An 18,315-nucleotide genomic window follows, 5' to 3' on the forward strand; every position below is an offset into this window, starting at 1 on the left:
ACCTCTGTCACTCAAAAGTGGAAATTCCACCCTAACAGAACTGTCGTCAAGGTCGAACATGGTTCTGAGCACCTGCCTGGAACATCAGGTCTACCCAGCAGCTGCCAGTCTTCTCGGCCTTCCTCTTCCCAAAACAGTGTGGCTTCGAGAATCACAGGTGAAGTGAAGAGTTCCCCCATAGGCCGTGGGGATGGACATTAGGCCTCCCCACGGTTCTACTCCTCCTCACTCTTTGCGATAAGGAGAGGGCAGTACGGAGAGCCGGGGGTGCCCAGGTGGGGGACAGGGAGGCTGAGGCCTCATCCCCTCAGCTCTTTGCAGCCACAGCCCCCGAGCAGGTCACCCCCGGCTGCAAGTAGCCACGTCTGTGGACCCCAGGGAGCAGCGTTTAGCATTACCCTTTCCTAAATCCACAAGGCCTGCGTGTTGCACCTCGGGAGCCATACTTGCTGTTGCTAACGGTTTCCAGGCCCTCTCGGATGGGTCTGGAGCTCTGTGCATGGGCCTGTGGCTTGGGAGGAGGCTCGATGCTCCTCACTGGCCAGGCCCACCCAAGAGCAGGTGGCCAGTGCGCGTTCACTCAGCCCCGAGAGCCTCCGTCTGGGGGAGTGGGCACATGCCTGTGCTCTTCCCGTTAGGGCTGCTGGGGGATTTCGGAGGAAATGACTCTAATCTTGATGCTGATTTGTTCCATATTGAAGTGGCCAGTGATAAGAGCTCAATTGTGTTGGAAAAGAAAGTGCCAGGCTGAGTCCCTGTCCCATTTCCACAGCAGCCATGCGGTTCCCTGCCATCAGCGGCTCCCCGCAAGTCCCAGCCCGTCTGCCATTGTCACTGTTCCAGTCCAGGGACAAGGTCTAGCGGGCCCCCGGGGAGAAAACCTTGGCAAAGACCCAGGAGTAAAATTCCCCATTTCTGAGCAAACTGCCTGTTTTCTTCCCTCACTCGATGGTAGCTTCCCTCGGCTCTGGTGCACCAGGAATGCTGTGAGGATCGGAATGGGGGGCAGTCAGGGCAGAGCAGGAGCACTGCCCAGTGAGCCCCGGGCCCTGCCTTGCTGCCTGCATTCCGTGTTGTTAGGTTCTCTTGTCATTTGTGGAAAAAATTTTTCCAAGGCTTATCGATTGCGGTCTGCTCTCCATCAGAATTATCTTATCATTTTTGTTTGTTTCTGTTTCAACGTGGAAAAAAGAGCTGGTGCCAGACCCTGGCAGGGATGGGGAAGGCGCTTGCCAAAGTGACCGCGTCCCCCGTGGCAGGTAGTGAATCAGCAGCGTTTGTGTCCCAGCGCGTCGTCAAGAGAACTGTTTGTCTCTAGCCGTGGCATGGCGTTGCCGGGGCAGGGCTGGGGGGGTGGGGGGAGCAGGGGCCCCTAGCAGAGCCTGTTGAACGCTTAGACCTGGGGCGCACCCTGGCTCTGTGTATCCTCACAGCTGCTGGTGGAGCCTGTGTGCTCCGTGGAGCCCAGATGAGCCTGTGTCCCCGGGTGGCCTTCAGGGTTGGGGTCTGGAAGCCTTGCTGGCCGGCCCAGCTGAGGAGCACACCTGTCACCCCACCACCCAGACAGAGGTGCACCTGGCCCAGAGCTGCACGCTGGCACGGTGGCCGGGCTAGGTTTTCAGGTCCTTCTAGTGGACCCAGGCCTGGATTGGCGGGGGGCAACAGGCTCATGGCTGGGAGAAGGACACCCATGCTCCTGTCATCAATGAGTGTCCACTGGGTTCCAAGGACCACACAGGGTTATGGAGAAGAGTCCCCAAGGCCCTGCCACAGTCCAGCAGCTGATAGCCCTTTCCCTCTGCACTGCTGGCTTCTTGAGTTTTCAGGGTTTCCTATAAATCCAGTGGTCTTCCGGTACTGCCAATGAGCCCATCTTCTGACACTTGTCCACACTGGGTCAAGGTGTTGCCAGCCATGGCTGCCTTTCAAGTGTCAGAAGCCACACGGCATGGCCCAGTGCCCCACAATGCTCAGCCCAGCCAACTCAGTGCCAAGGGAAGCTGGGGTTCCAGGGCCACTGCCCGGGCCCATGGCGGCCTCTCCTCCTCCAGAAAGGCCCCCCACCCTGTCCCTTCCTGGTATGCTGTGAGCAGTCTTCCCCACAGGCTGCAGAAAGAGATGCTGCCCTATAGCGTTTTCTGCTGTTTCTCTAGTTGACGCTCAAGTTCTCAAACCAGAGGTGCAATAGGTGACCCCCAAACTACTTGGTAGAGAAAGGTTTTACCAAACCCTAGAATTGTCGTCTCGAGCATGTGCTCCACTGCTTTGTGTTCCACACTGGAAAAGTGAGGCAGAGAGAAGCTCCTGCCCAAGCTGGGTGCTTGGGGCTGGGCCACGGAGCAGGCTGGAGGCTGTGCGCCCCCCACCAATGGGCAGAACGCGCCCCAGCCTGTGCTCCTGCCCCAGGGAAGGCCAGGACTTCTCCGTGGGAATAACTGGGACAGGCTTTTGCCATGTTTGGTGATAAGTGGTCAGAAACAAGTGCAGTGACACCCCAGTGAAAGGCGTGACACATTCCCCTTGCCCCCCCAACCCAGGCCTGATGAGGGTCCGTCAGGGTCACTGGGAAGGACACCCAGCCCCGGACCTCAAGAATGGGACAGGGGTTTCTAGGACTCTCCCACACTCTGGCCCGGAGCTCTGGCTCCCAGCAAGCCCTCAGCTCAGCTCTGTGGGGGGACATGTATGGCTATTCTCCAGAGGGTAGAGAACCTCCAGCTGGGGCCTGTCAGACACGTGCCCCACCAGAGCTCTGGGTAGTCTCTCCCTTCGCGCCCGCCCATCTCCATCACCTCACGGGGAGCGAATCGTCTGCCTGCGCTGCCCTTCTCACCTGTGGAAGCCAAGGTCCCGGGACCCCAGGGCAAAGCTGGGCCTGAATTTCGCTCAGAGCTTCCCCGTGGCCCACACCTCACTGGCTGGGGTGGAACGCCATCCTCCCACACCCACCTGGGGAAGCAGCAGCCTCCCCAGAGAGTTGGAAGACTGGGCCTCGGCCTCCAGGGAGTGATTAGCTCAAACTTTCCACCGTGGGGAGGCGCTGACTTCCAGGCCGCCCTGTGCCGTTGTCCCTGCCTGACTTGTTGCTGGGGAAAGTAGATAAAAATAAATAAATAAGTCAGCCTGGGAGATGTAGAAATAAGTCAACAGGAGTCTCTTGCCCATTACCGATGGAAAAGTACGAGCGAGGGGAGCCGTGTTTGCACCCACAGAAGATGCTGGCTGGGATGTGGCCGGTCCCACAGCACCAGGGCCAGCTGTGGCTCTCTCTCATCGAAGTAGACTTAGCTAATATTCACATCCATGCAGAGCCTCGGAGCTAATACTGCAACAACGGGCATGCAGTTTAAATGGCAAATTAGGGGGAGGGCAGGTGGAGAATCATCTGGAATTTTACCAAGAACTGACCCAAGTATCAGAGTAAGGAGGATGCCCAGCATCCTGTATGTTTCTGGGGACCTCAGGGCTTCCTTCTGTCCCCTTCTCAGCCCTCGCCAGGGTGCTCAGCCTGAGCTGCACAGAGGCAGACCTTCCCGCTGGTGTCCTTTGATAGTGTGCGCTACTGGCCTGGCCTGACGTTTCTTCACTTAGGTCAGTGTGCCCTGCAGACCTGTAGAGGCGCTGATGCCAGGGTTTCTGTGCCATGTTTGTGGAATTTGTGTGAGCCTGGCTTGCCCCGGGCTGCCATGGAGAGGCGAAGAGAGCTCACCCCACCAGATATGGGGATTCCCCATTGCCCTTGGCCTGGTCTCCAAGGGCCTGCCTGAAGCAGTGTTTGGCCTCAGGGCATTAGCATGCAGATCAAAGTGATTCACCCCCCAGGGCTGGGGGTGGGAATTGTGCTTGGGACCAAGAGGGAGCAACTGAAAGCCTGCCTTCTAGATGTTTCCAGGGAGGAGGCAGATGCCTTGTTAGCCTTTACAATGCTGAAGTCCGATAGGGGCTCCAACATTGTTTTTCCTGACTAACAAAACCTCCACACCATTCGTTCCAAAGGGCAAGTAAAGAAAGGGAGTCAGAGTGCTAGATAGTGGGTTCTAGTTAGGGTGGGGGTTACTGCTGAGTGCACAGTGTACACCATCTCTGATTTGGAGGGTGACCAGTTTCCTAAATGGTATCAGCACCGGCAGGCGTTACAGAAGGGGTGGTTGTAGGATGAGCAGAGCAGGCTGAATGGAAGGGAGCTGGGCTGTCCTGCTCCTCACAGCAGGGTCCAGACTTGGAGGGACTGCTAGAGGGGTTACCATCCGGGCTGCCAGCACAGGGTTCTGGACAGGGTGGGCTTTGTTCCCGTCGTGCAGCTGGGAGCAGCCCTATTAGCCCCTCTCAAGCTAGGTCCTGTGGTGCTCACCTGGGTCTGGAGAGACCCCAGTCTAACCCCACTGGAGTGCGGCAGCCACCACCTGGGAGAGGGACCTGCAAAGCCCAGGCAGGCTGACAGAACTGGACAGGAAAGTCACATCCCCAGAACTTCTCCCTCAAAGAGGATTCCTCCCTGGACAGCTCCGCCCAGAGCCAGCTAACTCTAAGAAGTCGTCTTAGAATATGTCTCTTGGTCCCCTAAATGCCCACCACCCTCCAGAGACCCTGGTCCCCTGACCTAAAGAAGGAGCCCTGAGCTGGCCCTCTGGAACCCAAGACCCAACTTGGCCTCCCCCAGGCTGGGTGACTGAGCCAGGTGCTTGCCCGCCCAGGACCGTTTTCTCGTGTCTCTGTCATCAGTAAGGCCCTTCGCAGCTGTGACTGCCCACAGGCCCGTCCACACGAAGCTTTTAGAGGCTAGAGTAGCTATGTGGCCGTGAGCCAGCCACCCCAACTCTGAGCTCCAGTTTTCTCATTTGTTAAGAAAAGGGCGTTTTATGTCTTTGAAGATGTCCTCCCTTCTCCTCCTTCCAGCAAGCCTTCCTCTGTTCTAGATGCTGGGCCTCCATAGGGGCACTCGGCCCTACCTGGCTCGGAGAGGGCAGGGCACAAGACCGGAGTGACAGTCTATGCCACTGAGCTCCCAGCCCTCAGCATACTGGGGCCAGAACATCTACAGGTGCTCGTGAAGTTTACAGAAGGGAGGAAAGAGCCAGAAGCACTTGTGGTTATAGTCAACCGAACAGACCCACTCAGCCTGGGACCTGGGTGCGGTTCCTGAGCCCAGTCCGTGATCTGGGCGGAGTGCCAGTCCTCTGGGGAATACTCCTGCACTCCTCTCAGCCACCCCAACCACGCCTCAGACACGTTTCCACAGCAGGGCCAGGCTGGGGGTCGTGGGTGCTCAGAAGCTGCTGGCAGGCTGGCTGTATCCCTCCCTCAAGGTCCCAGTGATCCCCGGCGAGTGTCCTCTACAAGCCGGCGCAGCACGTGGATATTTTGGCACCAACACTGAAGTACCCAGTTTCAAAGAAATGAGGCCGGAGGAAATTTGGGGCCAAATTGGGATTTCTGCGTGAAATCCATGCGAGGCTGGGCAGGCCCTTTGGCTTATGGCCACACTGCCCCCATTTCTCACTGCTGGCATGTTTCCTGCCTGACAGCCTGTCGCACTGCTGTTTGCAAAATTAGCTTCTCCAGAATATTCCTAACCATTCTGGAGAAGAGAAGCCTTTGAAAAGATGCTGCCAGTCACACGCTTTACGAAAAGGAAAGCCACACTCACAGTGTCTTGGAGCCTGATGGCTCGTCCTTCGGGGGCTGTGCTCAGCGGCAGAGTTCAGTGAGGTGAGGGGGCGAGGGCGGCCTGTGTTTACCGTTCCTCTAATGCCCCAGACTGCGTGTGTGTGCGTGTGTGTGATTCTGGAAGCTTTCTTCACATCCTGAAGGACTGTCTGGTGAAAAGGAGAGGGGAGGGGACCTTTTCCACATGACTCCAGAGGACTCAATGAATATCAGAGTGGGAATTAGACAAAAAGCCTAATTAGGGCTTCATATTTTTAACTGACAGTTCATACTGCCCACTAATGGTGTGGGCTGCCCCGGGGTAGTGGTGAGCTCCCCGTCACTGGAGGGAGTAAGCCACAGTGGGAGGCTGCCAGTCAGAGACTGCAGCAGGAGCTTGTGCATCATAAAGCAGAGGCCCAAGCCCCCTCCTCACCCCGAAGAGCTTTGCTTCCATGGATGGTTGGCTGCTGGCTTAGAAAAATAAGAGGTTTGGGGAAAATTGAGTTTTGTTTCCTTCTGAGTTGAGTTCAATGCTAGAAAGGCCTGGTCTCCAGAAGGCATATTTCTTCAAATAAAGCATTTGACCTGGAAAAGGGGCCCCGTGGGAGCACAGCCTCCCACAGCCATCAGATATCCTGAGTGAACAAAGATGCAGACAGCCTCTCAGGCGTGTCTGGTCGTTCCCTGGGTGGAGGGAAGGGAAGGGCTGGGGTCTTTGCCTCCCCCCTTCTGGAATCCTCAGCTCCAATTCACAGCACACCGCAAGGGAAGGCCTCCAGGGGGTGTCTGTTCAGCGCTCAGAACCCTGTCCCCAGCCCCCAGGCCTGCCCAGCTGCAGACTGGAGAACACGTTGCTGTAGTGCCCACCTCTGGCCCCACCACAGCTGGAGCAGGGCCAGCTACCGTGGGGGCCTGACTTCCGCTCTCCTCGTCACAGAGAGTCCCTTCTCAGTGCAGCCTGTCCAGCCACTGGCCCTTCCCCAGGAGCTGCTCAGCCCACGTCTCCCTCTCCCCTTTGTCCCTCGGCCTCTTCCTTCCTGCTCTTCAGTCCGAGTCCCTGGTACAGGATGTCATGGTCCTTTGCTCGAAAGGTTAAGTAGTCTCATGAATGTTCTGTCCCTGCATGAGGGCCAGGTGAGGTGGACGGGACCTGGAACCCGGCTAGTGGCCGTGGCCGCCACACATGAGTCTGCTCTCTGTGGTTAGACAGGCGTGAGGTTGCCGGGAATGATTGGCCTTGGCCTTTGTGGAAACTGAGCCAGAACAAAGTAAAATGGCCAAAACGAAAAGACCAACTCCATACCAGTCCTTACTCCAGATTTCCGACCCGCTGACCCTCCAGGAGGCCCTTCTCCAGGGCACCCCCAAGTCGCTCTTGACTGACTGAGCAAAGAGGGCTGAGTTGCAGTGTGTGAGCTCCCCCTGGCTCCAGATGTTCAGCAGGCAGACGTGTGTAAGGGCTATAGGGACAGTGATGACCTTGGCGTCCCCCAGGATACCTAGCATCTGAGCCCTTTGGAGCTCCTGGCCTGGTTAGGCAGGCCCTTCCAAAGCCAGCATCGTTGGCCAGGACACACACACTCAGCCACCTGGCAAGGCAGTGTGCATTTCTGAACACTCAAAACACACAGAAAGGAAACATAAAACAGAGTTCAGTATAGACCAGACCTCCCCCAGAGCTGCCGGAACCCAGGTAGAGAAGCTGAGCCCCACCCCCGCCCCATCCTAGTGCATTTTCAGCTCCTTTTGGAGGCATTGTTGGGAAGCAGGGCGGGGCTCCCGCTGCCCCCTCCACTGCGCCCACAGAATGCCAGTGCTGGGAACTATCAGTGCCTTTGATCCTCACAGGGAAGAAAGGGCCACGCCCGGGGAAGGGAGGCAGCGAGCAGCCTCTCACCTGGCCTTCCCGCCTCGGCTCCAGGAAAGTCTCTGCGGAGCCCTCTTCTCCCGTGGCCTTCTCAGGGCGGCCCTGTCTGGCAGGCTATTTATATTCTGGTTTGACAGGAAAATCGCTCTGAGAGCACAGCCACTGCCACCGGGCCCCCGTCTGACGGATTGCATCCTCAGGAAGGAAAAGGCAAATCCTGACAAGACTCAGGGGCTAGCGTGCTGGTTTCCTCAGTGATGCTTCTGCTTCAGCTAATGCACACTCCAGTCCCACCCACCCACAACGTCTGGGGAGGAGTGGGAGCCCACAGGGGGCCCCTGTTCCGTCTCGGGGGCCCGAGGGCTGAAGGCCGAGTCAGTACAGAATGTGGGGTCACAGACTCGGGGCCATGCCCCATGCCAGGCACCACACCAGGCCCCCTCCTCGGCAGCTTCAGGGATCTAGCCCTACTCCGGCCTTATGCGAGGCTCATTTCCCCTCTGGCCCTCTGTTTCCTCATCTATGCCAGAGTGTCCGGCCAGAGAGTCAGTAGAGTCTGCAGAGGGTGCTGGGGTTTTTTTCGGAAGCAGCATCAGATCTGTGGTGCGTGGCCAAGTACCTGGGGGGAGGCAGTGGCAACCAACTGGGAGCAGAGCACCTTCCCCCGCGGGGCTGCTCCCATCCCCCAGATAGCTGCCTCGCTCATGTCCCGAGAAGGCAGAGGAGGCTCCAGTGCACGGGCTCTGATGGCGGTGTGGACGGGGTGACCTGAGGCCAGGACTTCTGCGCACGCTAGTTGAGAGCACTGGCAGGAAGTCATGCCCACCTCTGTCCTCCCCACCTTCACACAGTGTCCCACGCCTCCCCCGCACCCTCACACAGTGTCCCACGCCTCTCCTTGTCCGTCTTTCCGTTGGTTCACCAGATGTACACCAGGAACCTCCTCTGTGCAACTCCCACTCTGGGGGCTGCGTGTGCAAGGACGAATCAGATGGTCCTTGCTCTTACTGAGAACTATACAGAGGGACATGGGGCTGGCAGGGAAGGGTCTTGCAACTGTGGGCATCCCAGAAGGGCCTCCCCTCCCCTCAGTCGGTAAGGGTGACCGTGATGGTCATCCTGCTGATCAAGGTGACCCTTCACTGGAGGTTTACTGAGCACTTTACGAACTTGCTGTCCTTTGGGCCTCATGACTGTCCTGTGAGTTGGAAGTTGTTCCCTTTAGACAGACAAAGCATCTGGGACCCAGAAGTCGTCCAGGTCACTGCTGGAGCTGGTGCACACCCCGCCCCAGGGAGCCTCAGGCCACACTCTTACCCTCTGCTCCACACGCGCTGAGAGTGCCAGGCCTTTCCCCTATGCTGGGTGGATCCTTTGGCCGTTGCCAGAGATCTTTCGAACCCCTCACCTGGGTCCTGATCCCCCAGCGACGAGCCATCTCTGGCCAGCACAGCCATACCCAGGCTGCAGCCAACCCAGCAGCTCTGTCATTGTCCCAAAGGGTGACAGACTGGGGAAATGGGCTTTGCTTTAGCTGCCATCACAGTCCCAGGGTCCTAACAACAGAAGTCCCACCAAGGGGGACCACCTCCTCCACCCCAGCCTTGGTAGGTCCAACGGCCTCCGCAAAACCCAGGCCAGCTCTGCCATGGCAAGGGCAGCTGCCGGCCTCCACTCCAGAAGCCGAGAGGGGCGCCCATTGGCGGGGTCCGCAGCAGGAGCCCTGTGAGGCAGGGCAAGCACGAGGGGGTCGCCCGTCCCCACCCTGCTGCCCAGGGTTTGATTTCTGGAACATCCCGCCTGGGGAAATGTGAGAGCCACAACCAGACCACGGCTTGACCCCCAGCTAGAGCTGAGCTGCAAGACTGCTTTTCAGCGGCAGCTCGACATCGGGAAGGACGCTTCCTTGCAGGGATGTTATCTCGGTGCCCATCCCCCTCCAGGGACCAGCAGTGGTCCGCGACATGCCCTTGAGCCCAGCCAAGGGCTGACTTGGCACTTGCGCAGAGCACCACGGGGAGTGCCTAAAATCTCCCAGAGGGCTTTGGTCCTGCGGCCTTTGCTGTGGGTCACCGGACCCAGGGCTGGAGCAGGAAGCCTGTCCACGGCATGTGGCAAGGTCTTCAGTCCTCGGGCATCAATTATCTCTCTCTCTCTCTCTCTCACACACACACACACACACACACACACACACACACACACGCATGATGTGAGTGAGGAAGAGGCTAATTGTCCTCAAATTAGCCAAGTCCATTTTGTCTCTTTTGAAATAACAGGTTTAATTTCCTCCCTTCCAATTTGGTACAGCACCAAGATCTCGTTTGTACAGAACACCTGATTATAATAATCACCAGCTTGGGAGGCTGTCTTCATTTGTGTCCAAAGGGACAAATAAGATACCTGTGGGTGGCTCCGCTCCTCCAGGAAGGCCAGCCCTGCTGGCTCCTCACCTGGAGGGTTCAGGAATGCCAGGGTGGAGAAGCGGGGGGAGCCTGTTTGCACAGCCTCTCCCGGGGAAGGAAACAGGGTCTGGTGCGAGGAGCAGGCATGAACCATGCGAGTTCACGTCTCAGGCCACTCGCTGCCGCCAAGGGTCTTGGGTCTTTGGCACAGCCCAGCGCCTGGCATGCAGCTGTCGCCTGGTCTCATTAGGATTTGCGCGGGACCCCAAGCTTTGAGAGCAGCCTTGCTCCTTGGTCTCCTCTCTATCCCCATTACGTGGCTGGGATCTGGACAGTCACTCAGTGGGGTTGGGGATTTTGATATGGGGGAGAAGGTGGGTTATTCTGGTCTTGAAATATGTCAATCCTGGAAATCTCTGTTTCCTTTCAGGCTGGGGGCTGGGAGTCAGACCCGTGCCTCTGGGTAGTCTTGCCTAAGGTCAGGGGCGGAGGAGGTGCAGTGTGGCCTGGGATCTTGAGGGAATGGCAGTCAATAGGGCTTTGAACAGATGGTCTAGAGCTCCAGCAGGAGGGGCCAGACAGACCAGGAATGGTGACATCAGAGAGGTGGAAGGGGGCTGGGGGATGAATCCTGCAGAAATACATGGGCTTTCTGGGGTCTGTACTAGAGTAGGATCCAGCCAGGGGTAAGAATAGTCAAATGCCAGCCCCAGGAGTCAGGCCTTTGATAGTTGGAGAAGAGAGGACGCAGGGCACATAGAATTGGAAAAGGTGTCGGGATTCTTTTTTTTTTTTGTTTTTTTTTTTGTTTGTTTTTTGTTTTTTTTGTTAAGGTGTCAGGGTTCTAGTGCATACAAGTACCACAAAGCCAAGGAGGGCCTCTCCCAGCTCACCGGGGCTTGGGAGGGGGGTGGGGGCTGACAGCCAGGTCCCAGCCCACCTCTAGCCAACCTGCCAGCAAGGGCTCAGACCCCAGCTGGAGCTTGTCCTGGTTGATCCCATTATGTGACTGATTTCTGAGCGGCTCTTGCTTGCTGGGGCACTGGGCAGAGGCTGATTTTTCATTCCCTTGCCAAGCCTGAGCTGGCAGCCCCTGGCAAGCGTCTGATGTCTCCCTGAGCAGCTCCAGCTTTAGGAATTAATTCCGCTAAACAGATTGCTCAGGAAGCTTCAAGGTCATCTGGAAAGGATAGCCTGTTCCTACATTAGGAATATAAGTCCAGGTATATGGGCTGGAAATTTCCAAGCCCATGGGAACCCTAGAACCCTAGAGAACATGAAGATCCCCAGCTGCCCAGTACAGAGGGTGCTAAGTCAGATTAGCCCGTGGGCTGGTTCTCTGCAGGCATTTTTCGGGTGGGTAGGCTTGGCCCCTGCTGTATACCCTGGAGCCCCCAGGATAAGCTTTAGCCAGATTCAGCAACCTGCCATGTTCTACACCAAATTCCCAGCAAAAAGGCTGGTGTCCTTGTCCCCACTCCAGCAGGGTGGGGCAGGTCACTGCTGCTGAGAGTGATGACCTCTGGGTCTTGCTGGGCCAGGCCTTGGCCCTCCTGGGTCACCACCTGCCGTTGGCCCATTTTCTGGCTAACAAAACCCTGCAGTCCTTTGACACCTACATCCATCCCAAGCCTCAAGATCACAGCCTGGCTGTGGGCCACCAAAGGGAGACAAGGAGCCCTCCTAGCCCTTGAGTGAATATGCAGGATGCTCTCAGGCATCCGCTGGAGAGGAACCACGCCTGGGTCCCCAGCATGGGGAGGAGCAGAGCCAGTGATCCATGGTTGGAGAAATGAACGGGAAGACCCACCCAGCAGATGCCCATTTGTTGTTGCTCAGATGTAACTGGGTTAGTGCCCCAGGGGCTCCGGGCTCCTCTCTTAAAGGGACAGAGGCAGCAGTGAGCCGGTGAGCAGGTAGGAAGGTGTAGAGGGGAGCACAGGAGTTTTGGCCTCAGGCAGGCCTAGGCTGGCCTGCAGCTCCATACTCATTGGCCCTGTGACCTTGGCCAAGATCCTTGGTCTGCTGAACCTTGTCTCTTTGTATCTAAAGCAGTGGGAATGTGAGCTGAGCCAAGTACATGTGCCTAGCCTCGTGGCTGATGGGGAGAAAACACTCCTTATGGAGGAGGAAAAGAGTGCAGGGCTGGCTTTGTGGCAGAGCCTAGCAGGACCTAAATTCTGTTCTCAGCCTGTAGCCAAGAAACCAGGGATGCCTCTTTCCACCTCCCCAGGGGGCTTGTCCCTCATCACCCTTTTGCCCAGCACGCCCAGCGTGGGTGGTAGGGCCACTCAGAAAAGGGTTGTATGTATTCAATAATGTGATGCAGGGACAAAGTCACACCTCAAAGGAGTGGGGTAGGGCGACTCTTGTCATCGTCATGCCTCTGCTCCTGCCACCGCCCAGAACCCCCTCCCTCCTCTTACTTCTCTTTTGGTTGAATGGGAAGGTTCTAGAGTAAGCTCAAGCTGATGACCTCCCCAGGAAGAAAAGAGGCGGGAGCTCGTTGACTCTCACGTTCTGTTGCACACCTCCTAGGGAAGTCCTCCTGTTCTCTCTGCATGGCCGCTATGATTGAGAAGTGGGCACCGAGCTCTCCAAGTGTGTCTGAGGGAGGGCCAGAGTGGGGACAGCACCCCTCCAGGAGATGGAGGTGCCTACTTACTCCTCCCTCCCCCACCAGGACTCTGCACCGAAATGGATTTCAGGCAGGCCCTAAGAGTTAGCATATGAGGGTTCTAGCCAGCACCGTAGTAGCTGGCCTGGCGCCCGGGGCCGGGGACTCAGCCTGGAGAAGCCGTAGTTGACTCACCCACAAAATGGGGGAGTGCGTGGGGAGATCTCCCCACCATGTGATAGGCGCTCCTCGACTGCAGGATCTTAGTCCACAGCAACAGAAGCGGGCCTCACAGCCAGATGGGAATGTGTCCTCTATTATCACCATCCATCGTCCAGCCAAGAAGCCAGGTCTGTGCTGGACATCTGTCCCTGCTCTCGGCACACAGTTCCCTGGCCTGCCCACAGGTGCGTGGGGAAGGGCGCTCTGGGAAGAGAGCTGGGAGGCTCTCCCTGGGGGTGTCTGCACACCTGGCCCTCAGCGGCCTGGGCAAGGCCGCTGAAACCCAGCAGTCCACGCTGGAGAATGGGAAGGCCTGTAGTCTGATGGGAGAAGATTGCAGAAGGCAAAGGGAAGTCCTCATGGCAAGGACTGACTCCGGGTCACTGTTCTTGTCCTGCACCCTCAGGAAGAGATCCCCCCTTGTGCCCACAGCCTCCGGTCTGGCGGGTCCGATTTAGGACCTGGGCTCCAGCATGGACGTGGTTAAGGCACACAGAGATGTTAATAAGGGAGCATATGCTGTTTCCTTTCGATTTTCCATTTGATTTTCCTCCCAGAGAGAATAGAGCTGACCTGAGGTCTGCCGTGCCCTGGCCAGGGGAGGACAGCCTCTGTCTGCCCGAGACCTCCTTCTCCTCGCTCAGGGAGGCTGTTCAGGGACCCAGAGCTGGGGGTACGGAGAGTAGCCCTCCGCGGGTCACACCCTGCCCTGGGGTCCTGCTTCTGCTTGGCTGTGGCACCACAGGCCTTGCACTCCGCCCGGGTCACCCTCATGGAAGCCCTGGACGGGGGCTCTGTGGAACCAGCTAGACAACCATTTGGAGTTCTTCCTTTAGAGCAAATTTCCCCCAAAGTGGCCTGACTGGGTCAGAGGACATGCCTCTTTTTAGGTTCTCCAAATGCCCTGCAGATTATATCCCCACAGGGTGGTGTCCCTCTTGGAACCATAAGCAGAGCATCAGGGGTCGGTCCCCTGCCCCCCCGGCTCTCACATCAGCATGACAGCGCGGTCCGCTGCTGGTCTCATAAGCACAGAACGTTCCTTATTGAAACCTGCATCTCTTTACCAACAGTCGGGGTTACATACTTTCCATGTCTTTGTTTGCACCTTTTAGAGGACTGCTGTGCATCTGCAACCACAACTGTCTAGACAGTTCTTTAACTTCGGAAATTTTTTTCTTTGAACAAAAGTTTTTAGTTTAATTGGATTCGTTGAACTTGAGTGTTGGGTTTTTGGGTGTTTTTTTGTTTTGTTTTGTTTTTGTCACTTCAGAGCTCTGAAAGTCATCCTTTCAGAGAATTGACATGTTCAATTCCACTCCGTTAAGTAGTGGCCCACTCTATCTCGGGAGACGGGAACCTACATGGGTCTTTTCTGGGCTGGACACGAGCCAGCTGACCCTCTGTCCCCGTCACTGCTTTGAAATGCGCCATTCTGTCAGGGTGCAGGGGTGCTGTCTGGAAAGATGTTCTTCTTGGTGTGATTTCACAAAGGGAGTGGGTGCAACCTCAGTGTTGGCCCTGCAAGGGAGAGACTGAGTAAATGAAAGTCCATCGTTGGATGAAAGGGGGCAAACCCATCAGTCGTAGGGATGCACGACCCGGAAACAGGGTTATGGCAAAATATTTGGGGACCAACACCTGCATCCTAATTAAAACTGTGTAAAATGGAGGCACCTGGGTGGTTCAGTCGGTTAAGTGTCTAACTCTTGATTTCAGCCCAGGTCATGATCCCAGGGTCGTGAGATGGAGCCCCATATCGGGCTCCATGTGACTCGTGGAGTCTGCTTGAGATTCTCTCTCTCCCTCTGCCCCTCCCCCTGCTCCCACTCTTTCTTTCTTTCTCTCTCTAAAATCAGTCTTTAAAACAAATAAAATAAAGCTGTGTAAGATAACAGCTGTGCTTTAGGTGAGCAGGGTGCGGTAAAGGCAGGGGCTTGTTTGTGGTGGGGGGACTTGCAAGCATGAAAAAAAGTTGTGTTCTAACCATGACCACCAGCAATGCCACAAATGACTTTTCTCTAGGTTAGAAAAACCGTTAATGGGGTGCCTGGGTGGCTCAGTCGTTAAGCATCTGCCTTCAGTTCAGGTCATGATCCCGGGGTCCTGGGATCAAGCCCCACATCAGACCCCCTGCTCAGCAAGAAGCCTGCTTCTCCCTCTCCCACTTCCCCTGCTTGTGTTCCCATTCTTGCTGTGTCTCTGTCAAATAAATAAATAAATAATCTTAAAAAAGAAAAGAAAAGAAAAGAAAAACCGTTAGCAGCCAGAATGCCCAGGGCAGCAGCCCATGGGGTCAGTACAGACTGGCCATCCTGACCAGTTCACTCCTGGGCATTAAGTACTCACCTGAACCATGTGAAATTGCTGGTTTTTTATCTTTCAAAATGGCTAAACACGGGCCACTTCATATGTAGTTCAAGCGACTCTTCGAACGATTGCCTCCAAGCACAGGAAAAGCTTGAACTTACCACGTGTGCCAGCCCAATGGAGATCCACGCCTGCCTCCCAGAAGCGTGCAGAAGCTTAAGGACAGGTAAGAGCCTAGAGCTGCGGAGTCCCTCTGACTGTCTGTCTGTCTGTCTCCCCGACACCTGCAGGCCCTGATCCTTCATCAGCTGGGCCGCTACAGTCTAGCAGAGAAGATCCTCCGGGATGCGGTGCAGGTGAACTCGACAGCCCACGAGGTCTGGAACGGGCTGGGCGAGGTCCTGCGAGCCCAGGGCAACGACTCGGCGGCTACCGAGTGCTTCCTGACAGCCCTGGAGCTGGAGGCCAGCAGCCCGGCCGTGCCCTTCACCATCATCCCCCGGGTGCTCTGAGCAGGCGCCTGCCAGCCTCACTGCCGCTAAGGCCCCCGGGCGCCCCCCCGCACCGAGGCCATGGAGGAGCGTGGGACTGGCCACACTGAGCTAAGCGATCGAGCCCCAGTCCATCGCTCTCTCCACGTGCATTTCTGTTGTTGTGCTGACCAGCCCGGTGATAGTTTCTGAACCTACTGACATTGTTCAAAATGGATTATGTGCCATATTTTGTTAGTCGACATCTGCGTTTTAAAGTCAAATGATAATGGACTTAATCAGCAAATGTAGACGAATATATTCAAAGGTAAACTTCAGTGGCAGAGCAGATTATTTTTATCAGAGCTGTAAAGAAAACTCTCTCCCCCTACCATCCCCGCCCAACCTCCGCCTGAAAACCAAATGTGAATCTTCTGTTTCCCACCTCAGTCCTAGTCCAAGCCAGGACACCAGCTGACGATCTCTTGGTTTTGTTGTCAATAACTACACCGTGTGAATTCCTGTCCTCACTTAGAGCAAAGCCTGATGTGAGAATGTTTCTATTTCACCAATATATGCCTGTTACAAGAGAAGGAAATAGGAGCTATTTAAGTTTAACTTTTTTATGTGAATTCAGAGTTTATTTATCGATGGAAATATGTACAAAAGAAGCTTCAGATGGAATATTTACCGACATTCCTTATACATGACAGACACTTGGCTAAATGGGAAGATGATGTTAATAATAAAACGATTTTTAAATGGACCCGTGGCCCGTGTCGTTGGTGAAAGCCCACAGAGCCAAGGGGTTTAGGCTCTGTTCCTGGGGTGGGAAGCGGTGTGTGGGGGGCGCCTGCCCTGGCCGGGTCAGCCCTAGGCACTGGGAGGGCCCCCTGACTGTCCCATGGGAATTCACCTTTCCCATCGCTCCCCTGTCGTCTGGGATGGGAGCAGGGGACTCAGGCCTGGGCAGTCAATATCAGCGTTTGTGGGCACAGAGGATTGGGAACAAGCGTGTGACCTGAAGTGGCCCAGTTAAAGAGGGAGCTGTAAGGAAAGGCTCTCATTCTCCTGCTGGACATTTTTTAAGATTTTTTTTTTAAGATTTTATTTATTTATTTGTCAGAGAGATAGAGAGAGCACAGGCAGGCAGAGCGGCAGGTAGAGGCAGAGGGAAAAGCAGCCTCCCGCAGAGCAAGGAGCCCGATGTGGGACTCGATCCCAGAACGCCGGAACCATGACCCGAGCCGAAGGCAACCGCCCAACCGACTGAGCTACCCAGGCATCCCTAAGATTTTTTTTGTCAGAGAGACAGAAAGAGAAAACGCATAGCAAGGGGAACAGAGGAAGGCAGAGGGAGAAGCAGGCTCCCCGCCGAGCAAGGAGCCAGAGACTGGCTCCAGCGGAGTGGACAGTAAAGCACAAGGACCAGAGAGAAGCTGAGCGGACCTCTCCAGTCCCTTGCCAGCTCCCCAGGAAATGTGGGCGGGGGGTGGGCCTGAGTTCCGATTCAGAGGTCCCCCGCCCGAGCTGAGCACAATCTTCCTAACTCACCAGCAGGCAGGCGTGAGGTCAGCTGAGGTCTGGGGAGGTAACGGTGCGAGCAGAGGCCGCGGCCAGAGCAGGTGGGCGCCCCAGCCTCGGCGTTGACGTCGCCAGGCAGCATCTGAGGCTTGTAGATACACATCAGTCATGGAATTTTTGACGTGACACTCTGGCCGGGAAGGGCAGGCGCCCAGTGGGGTGGCCGTTCACACTGGCTGGAGCCAGCCTGTGTAGGAGCGCAGGGAAAGGCCTGCCCCGATAGGGACCCGGAAGGCAGGCAGCTGGCGCGACCCACAAATCCTCCAGGCACGATGCTGGCCATTATCTCCGCCGCCAGCCCCATGCAGGGCCCTTCTGTCAGAAGATCCCCGTGCACACCAGCCTGCACAGGGCAGGTGATATCTCCTGTCCTCCTGCCCACCATCCAGCCCCTCCACGGTGTCCCACTCCCTCCCCAGCTCCCCAGCCACACGGCTCAAAGACTAGCATGTGGGTCCAGCCAGGTTTGGGCATGCGGTTCAAGCTTGGCCAACGAGACCCCCGCCTCCCCACCCCCCAACCGCCACCAGGGCTTGTGTTCTGGGAATATTAGGAAAAACTCTTTCTGTTGGGTTTGCTGTCCTGATGGGATGCAGCCTCGGCTTGCTGCTGCCCGCGGGCACTGTGTGGGGCAGCCTGCCTGAGAATGAGGCCAACACGGGAAAAGAGCACAAGGAGAGAGAGAGAGAGTCCAGGTCCCAGAGTCCTAGCTGGAGCACTGGAGCTCCAGACTTTTCCCTGTTGTGCTTGGGACAATGGAGCAGGCTTCTGGGAGGGACCGTCACCCTGACCCACTCAGGAACTCTCCCCAGACCCCTCAGACCTCTTCCTTAATCCCACCTGCTCCCCACCCCATATTTTACTTCTCAGCGAGTCTTGTCCTTTCTGCCGGGATCCCATCTCCAATGGTAAGCCAGCAGCCCGCTACCTCTGGCCTCTGGCCAGACCACCGCAGGGTCCTCTCTGCCTCTGCCTTGGCCCCTGCAATTCTCAGGGCAGCCCTGAGCATCCTGTGTAAGGTGAGGACTGGATCAGGCCTCTGCCCCCTAAACACGCTCTGCGGCTTCCCCAGCTCACTCCTGGAGCCAGGCTCCGTGCTCCCCAGGATCTGCAGAGCCTGACCCTGCCAGCACCCACCCCCCCACCGCAGTCTCTCCTTGCTCCAGCCCTCCTCCGGGTCCTCTAGCCTAGGGC

General features: G+C 56.6%; 1 protein-coding gene across 4 annotated transcripts in view; it reads left to right on the forward strand.

The window, feature by feature from the left end:
• The window catches only part of LOC111148467 (tetratricopeptide repeat domain 7B), a 261,908-nt gene extending 245,611 nt beyond the window's left edge, over window positions 1-16,297 (forward strand). For 3 of the 4 annotated variants that reach the window (XM_022505026.1, XM_022505027.1, XM_022505029.1), the window contains one exon: window positions 15,358-16,297. In XM_022505026.1, coding sequence (XP_022360734.1) covers window positions 15,358-15,579 — 222 coding nt within the window. In that variant the 3' untranslated portion in view covers window positions 15,580-16,297. Of the gene's footprint in view, window positions 1-38; window positions 94-15,357 lie in introns of those variants that run through there. The other variant, XM_022505028.1, reaches the window with a different exon arrangement.
• Window positions 16,298-18,315: the final 2,018 nt, after the last annotated feature.

Source organism: Enhydra lutris, unplaced genomic scaffold, assembly GCF_002288905.1.
Source record: "Enhydra lutris kenyoni isolate GAN:26980312 unplaced genomic scaffold, ASM228890v2 scaffoldscaffold20, whole genome shotgun sequence".
Taxonomy (NCBI): domain Eukaryota; kingdom Metazoa; phylum Chordata; class Mammalia; order Carnivora; family Mustelidae; genus Enhydra; species Enhydra lutris.